Source organism: Frankliniella occidentalis, unplaced genomic scaffold (assembly GCF_000697945.3).
Source record: "Frankliniella occidentalis isolate FOCC.00 unplaced genomic scaffold, Focc_3.1 Scaffold135, whole genome shotgun sequence".
Taxonomy (NCBI): domain Eukaryota; kingdom Metazoa; phylum Arthropoda; class Insecta; order Thysanoptera; family Thripidae; genus Frankliniella; species Frankliniella occidentalis.
Window position 1 is genome coordinate 65,749 of NW_026267262.1, and position 6,275 is coordinate 72,023.

Here is a 6,275-nt window from a genome sequence, read left to right on the forward strand (position 1 = left end):
CAGCAGTAGCAGCAGTAGCAGCAGTAGCGATGGCAGCGGTGGCAGCAGTAGCAGCAGTATTAGCAGTAGCAGCAGTAGCAGCAGTAGCAGCAGTATAGCAGCATCATCTGGCGCCTCTTTCGCGACCTCGGGGCGCGCAAGTTAAGCGGTGGCATCTGCATCCTCCGGCAGACTATCGCCCCCAGCAGCCCCCGCCGCCCATATAAGCGCCCGCCAGCGGCCGGGTAGGCCAGCCCGCCGCACGCCCGCGCCCGGCGGGTTGCCTATCGCACACTCGGCAGGCGCTCTCTGAGCGGAGGTGGCGAGTGAGGGAGGGGTGGTGGGAGAGCGCACAGCTGGCGTCGAGTTTATGGAAAGGAAAGCGTGTCCGGAAGGGGAAGGGGGGGCTAGCCAAGCCCAAGCTGCGGGGCACGCCTCCGCGCCCACCACCTCGTGCCCTGTCCGAGTCGACAGCTTAATGGTCATTCGGCTCACTCGGCCCCGGCGTGCCCGATGGTAGGTGGTGGCGCGATGTGTGAACCGGCTCGGCCCGTGCCGCCAGCTGTTTCACACTGAGGAAAATAATATAATAATAATAATCCCAAACGACGGTTCGGAAGAATTTTCTCCGCCCAAATGACCTTATCATTGTCGTACTGGCAGAATGATAACCTGCTGTCGCATTATTCAAGAACGCAATTAGCTTCCTTGATATTCCGTGTTTTTGCAAAAAATTATTGTGAATCTAAATTTATTTGTTTTGTTTTTTTTGTTAACATTTATTCCGAGATACAATAGTATAAATTTATAGTTTGTTGTTCGCTTTTCTTTTTATCCCGAGATACAATAGTATAAATTTATAGTTTGCTGTTCGCTTTTCTTTTTTTCGGGAAAGGGGGGGCACGACGTGCGACGTGGCCTGGTGAGGCGGGGGGTTTGACAGGCTGGGGGGCCGCATGGCGTGCGCCGCCCCGGCGGCACTCTCATCTGATACCCCGCCGTTGGCCCGTGAGAGCGAGAGAGGCGCGACAGAGGGTGAAAGGAACAACGGCGGCGGCGCCGGCGGGGTCGATCAGCGCGCCGCTGCTGTCCCCCCTCTGGGCTCCCCGAGCGAGGGGCGGCGGCACAACAAATATTCTCCTTGTGTACAGCTGTGTCCGGTCGGACTATGGCCGCCAAAGCGCCGCGGCAGAGAGTCAATGAGGCCCTGATTACCATTCTGTTTGTGTTTCCGGGCGTGGCGTAGCGTAGCGGCGACCGCTGCTGCTGCCGCTGCCGCTGCCGCTGCCGCTGCCACTTTATCCACTCACAACTTTTAATGAACGTGTGCGCCATCCGTGCGCAATAAGGAAATTTTGGAGGATGCGCAGAAAGTTGTGTTCCTTATCGCGATCTGCGCCGCTTTCTAATCTCGTAGCGCCAAAGCGCGGACTATAGGGCGGGCAAAGGACCCAAAGCAGCGCCAGCCGCGACACAGGAAGAGGTCTTTTGAGTGGGCCGAGAGGTGCGCGGGGAGCAGGAGGGGGAGGAGGGCTGGTTTGGCAGGACCTTCAAGTTTTAAATAGGAATTAGAAAACGGTCCTTTGACAGTAGTGTACTCTTCCTATTTCCTACGCTTGCTGATTACTGCGGTCCGTGAGCAGTAAGAGAGCCATTGTGTAGAAATATAGAAAGTTTAATACAGGCAGCTTAGATACAGTTTCACAACATATATGGACTTCACCGTTGGTTGAATACTCGCAGAGTACTATAGTACGTTTTCTCATCATTCTCCTTTCGAAGATTACATCACATCTCTTAAAATAACAAAAGCAGATTCATAAGATACCTTGGTCTCTTGCAAAAATATATGAACCATGCCCTTCATTAGACACTCAATGTTTATTCAAATTCTTACTGCTAGGAAGTCGATACAGGCATTATCTTCGTGATGCCTTGTCTATTATTACTTTAAATTCAAAGTCATTTACACATTCCAAATATCAGGGGTCGAGAGACAAAGGGACTTATATATCCAGTGAGAGAGATAGATGAACATTCTTCAAAACTTTTGAACATAAAATACAAATATTACATCCCTACACAGAGTGTCCTATTCAAGGTGATGACTTCTCGCCAGAAATTTACATGAAAGGACTGGCTGCTGGTGGCTTGGCTGTTGGCTGTTAGCTAGGGTTGGCACATCTTCCCTAGCTCCACAACGCTCCTCTTGTAGTCGGACAAAACTGTTCTGCGTCCAGAAACAAAGCAGCCAAGAAGTCCGAAGAAAAGGGCGATATGACTTCAAATAAGTGGCGCGTAGTAAATCCCACAGTGACTGGGAACACCCCATGATGTCGTCACACGGAGGACTCCTCCTCGCCGTTGTTGGCCGGGGGCGGCGCAGTGGGGGGCTGCTGCGGCCCGGCGGGGTGCTCGGCGATACCCTCCAGGTTGGGCATCTGCAGCGAGACGCGGCGCGCGGGGCCTGGGGCGGAGGCGGCGGGGGGTGGAGGCGGCGGCGGGATGAGCGGCTCGGACTCGGCCGTCGGCAGCACGGCGATGGACGCGGACGTCTCCTGGCGCGCCACGAGAGGCGCGGCGCCCCGCGGCTGCAGCGAGTGCGGGCGCACGTGGAGCCCGCGGCCCGCGAGCGGCGCCAGCGCGCCCACCCCGGCCAGGGCGCCCGTCAGCGCCAGCGCGCCCGCGCCCGCCCCGGCCGCCAGGCCGCCGCCGCCGCTGCTCGTGCTGCTGGTCGAGCTCGGCGGCCGCCGGGTGGCGCGTTGCCCGGCGCGGTGCAGGATCACCTCGATCCCCTCCAGCTCCTCCGGCAGCAGCTCGTCGAGCTCTGGAAAGGCCCAGGACAACCACCGTCATTGAATTTGTTGTCGCAAACCAAGGGATCGTCAAGAAAGTACATGCATTGCCCGTTTTTTTTTTTTTTTTTTTTTTTTTTTGTACAGATTCCTTTGGCAAGTTACGAGAGCTCGGCGCCTGCGAGACTTGGGGTAGGCAAGCCCGCAGTACACGCATGCGCTGCAGGCAAGATGTTGCCTACCCATCAGGCGCTACGACAGCTTACATGCATCGGGCCGAACTTTGGCCGCGGTTCGTTACGGCAAATAACAGACGTACTTTTCTGGTCGATTCCTATCTTTCTCTTGAGGACAGTGGCCGCTACGGACCCCCTTGATCCACCGCAGATCCGCCAGCGCACGGTGGAGAGAGAGAGAGAGAGAGAGAGAGAGAGAGAGAGAGAGAGAGAGAGAGAGAGAGAGAGAGAGATCCCCCGTGATCCAGGGGAGGGGGGGATGCTGGTCCTTACCTGAGTGGATCTGGCGGCGCGGCAGCTGGCCCAGCCCCAGCGCGGCCGTGAGCGCGCCCGCCGCCCCCAGCGAGGGGTCGCTGACGTGGGTGTTGCGGTGCACCAGGGCGGCCATGCTCGTGATGCGGCGGGCCGTGAGGTGGCGCCGCTTGAGCTGGTCCGACAGGTCCTGACTCTCGTCGTCCACGGCGTGCCGGCCGAAGCGCCCGCAGTACTGCAAGTCAGAGAGAGAGAAAGCATGTTTCACAAAAGGGAGCTTCACTGGAAATTCAAGCGAACACAATTTTTTCTTTTTTTTCCGGTTTTTTCCTTGATTTTTTGTGATTATTTTAGTGTGTTGTGCTTGATTTTTTTGTTTTTTGCCCTCGACTTTTTCGCTGAGTTTTTAATTTATTTCTTCCACTAAATTTGAAAATAATTTTTGTGGAGGTTGTGTACTGTTTTTTCAGTGAAGTACCCCGAAGTACCCCAGCAAAGCTATGATGATGAGGTACCTTCTGGTAGGGGCTGGAGCGGAACGCTTTGCGCAGGGTCTCGGTGCTCTCGGCCACCTCCTGCGCCGACAGGTGGTAGCTGGTGCTGCCCATCGACCTGGCGGCGGCGCTCGACGTCCGCCGGAGTGCGAGCGCCGGGGGGAGGCCGCCGCCGACGGTCCCGGGCTGCCAGGACGCCCGCACCTGCGCGGGCCCCGGGGCCGGGGGCCAGTCGTACGGCGAGCGGCGGCGCAGCTGCACGCCGGGGAAGCGCTGGTCCAGGCCCTGCTCGACGGACGTCTGCGTCCCGGTCTCCTCGGAGTCCACCTCGCCCAGCGCGTCCCCGTTGTGCAGGATGGTGGCCTTGTGGTCCTCCACCAGCGTCACGGGGCCGTACAGGTGGGCGAAATGTTGCCTGCAGGGGATTTAAAAAAATTATAGATACTTTTGCACTACGTGTGGATAATTACATACATATTTTCTCTGCTGGGTACACTGCTGGGTATACTTCTGTATATACTTGGGTTCGATTGCTATAAATTTAAGTCCACATTGCATCTCTTTTAGTTATTCTGAATTGCTCAAGAACGTTTGTGGTTTCAGTAATGTAATGTCGCCGCACCTATAGTTGCGGCTCCCCTTATAGAGAAATAAGATCATGCTTGTGGGTCGGGGGTCAGCTCACTATAAATCTCGGGGAGCGTAAAAAGACTCCTAGATGCCGGCGTCCTTCGCGCCGTCCCCCGGTCCGGTAATTGCTTTTGCGTCGGCCGGTACCGGGGCCCTATAACGTTAACGAGGGGCTCGGGCCTCGAGGCGTTAAACTTTTACTCGACTCACGTGAGGGCCAGCTTTTCGTACAGTCTGGTCAGAGAGTTTTCCTTGTTGGCGTCGCGTAGGAAGATGCGCTTGAGGTACACCTCGTCCACGTACTCCCACTTGCGCTGGAGCAGAAAGGGGGATGAGATATTTTGCGAGTGAGTTGTGCAGCATAGCATTTCGGCGACGGTTTTGAATCGGACAAGCATGACGACGGGCCGTACTTACTCGAATGTAAAAGTCTCCTCTGACTCCGACGATTTCTTCGATGCCCGCCATCATGTGATCGAGGACCTATGGGTTTCAGATATATCGTGAAAAACTGATCGTAAAACAAGGGTACGCAGTCGTTTCCCATAGGTTCACCAGGCGGAACGTGTGTCCTTACATTGTCACTAATCTCCTCATTGAGCGTTTTGGCGCAGTCTCTGCTTTTCTCGATGTTCAAGAGCTTCACCAGCGGTTTGATGGTCGCGCCCTGAGGAAGAAAAGAGTGTTAGTGTTTGTCAAACAAACGTCACCGGATTTCCCTGGAGCATGAAGCATGAGCATAAGGGTACCTGGAAGAAGATGGTGAAGAGGATGACGACGAGCGTGGTGGTGAGCATAACGTGTCGGGGCCGCACCGTCTGCTCGTCCAGCATCTCGACGAGCGAGAAGGCGATGGCGCCGCGGAGGCCGCCGTAACCCATGATGAACTGCTCCTGGAGGTTGATCTTCTTGGCGCGGAACATGTTGGACAGCCCCGTGAGCAGCAACACTCCTAAACACGAAATGTTTCCGTCAAACAAAAAAATACTCTTCAGTCCTACGACTTTTTAGCAAGTTTTCAATTATTTTTTTTAATGTTTTTGCTGGGTACTTACCGCCGAATCGACAGATGAGGCAGAGGAAGAGGGTCCACGAGACGAAGCCCGTGTGCCAGACGTGCCGATCGCTCACCAGCACCATGCCGAGGAAGAGGAAGATGATGGCGTCCGACGTGGAGCTGTATCGCGGTACAAAGAGATCGTGTCGTCACGCGATCACGGCTCACGCTATCGGCCTATATACACGGCGCTGCTGATCCAGCTGCCGACGTCTTGCGCCCCATCATGCCCCACCTCGCCCCCCCCCCCCCCCCCCCCCCCCCCCCCCCCCCCCCGCCCCGCCACACCCCGCCACGGCACGACCCGGCAGCTGCCAGTGACTTGACTGAGGAAGGGGAGGAAAGAAGAGGCAGCGCAATAAATCTAAAACTCTTCCCCCGCCCACCACTCCGCCGCCCTATCCGCTCCGGGCGGCGAGCTGCTGCTGCTGCTCGCTGTATCGCGCGCTCAAAGTCAAGGCTGTCTCTCCCGGGCGCATCAGAGGGGCGGCCAGGCCAGGCCAGGCCGGGCCGTCCCGTCTCACCCCCGGGACACTGCGCAGCCCCGGGCGGCCAGCCCCCTTCCTCGTCAACGCTGGTGGCGGTCGGGCGGCGGAGGGGACGACAAGGACGAGAACAAGATTCCTTGCGTTCTGATAAAAAAATAATAATAAGAATTTACTCATTATTCCCGCATGCTATGCTTCTAGTCTAGGGTTCGTATTTTTCATGAAAAGTATTTTCAAAGAAAATTTTCATGAAATTTTTCATATTTTTCAGAAAAATTCGGAAAAATATGAAAAATACATTTGTTATGGCCCTTTTTCTATTTCAAGTGTTTTTTTATACACTC

General features: G+C 55.7%; 1 protein-coding gene across 1 annotated transcript in view; it reads right to left on the reverse strand.

Annotated features, from left to right (window-relative positions):
- Nucleotides 1-1,633: 1,633 nt before the first annotated feature.
- LOC113205845 (sodium/hydrogen exchanger 1-like) overlaps nt 1,634-6,275 on the reverse strand; it is a 12,940-nt gene continuing 8,298 nt past the window's right edge. The window contains exons 13-20 of the mRNA XM_052270732.1: nt 5,442-5,563; nt 5,136-5,338; nt 4,964-5,053; nt 4,804-4,869; nt 4,597-4,700; nt 3,778-4,171; nt 3,284-3,497; nt 1,634-2,806 (exon numbers count right to left, since the gene is read on the reverse strand). Coding sequence (XP_052126692.1) covers nt 2,319-2,806; nt 3,284-3,497; nt 3,778-4,171; nt 4,597-4,700; nt 4,804-4,869; nt 4,964-5,053; nt 5,136-5,338; nt 5,442-5,563 — 1,681 coding nt within the window. The 3' untranslated portion in view covers nt 1,634-2,318. The remainder of the gene's footprint in view (nt 2,807-3,283; nt 3,498-3,777; nt 4,172-4,596; nt 4,701-4,803; nt 4,870-4,963; nt 5,054-5,135; nt 5,339-5,441; nt 5,564-6,275) is intronic.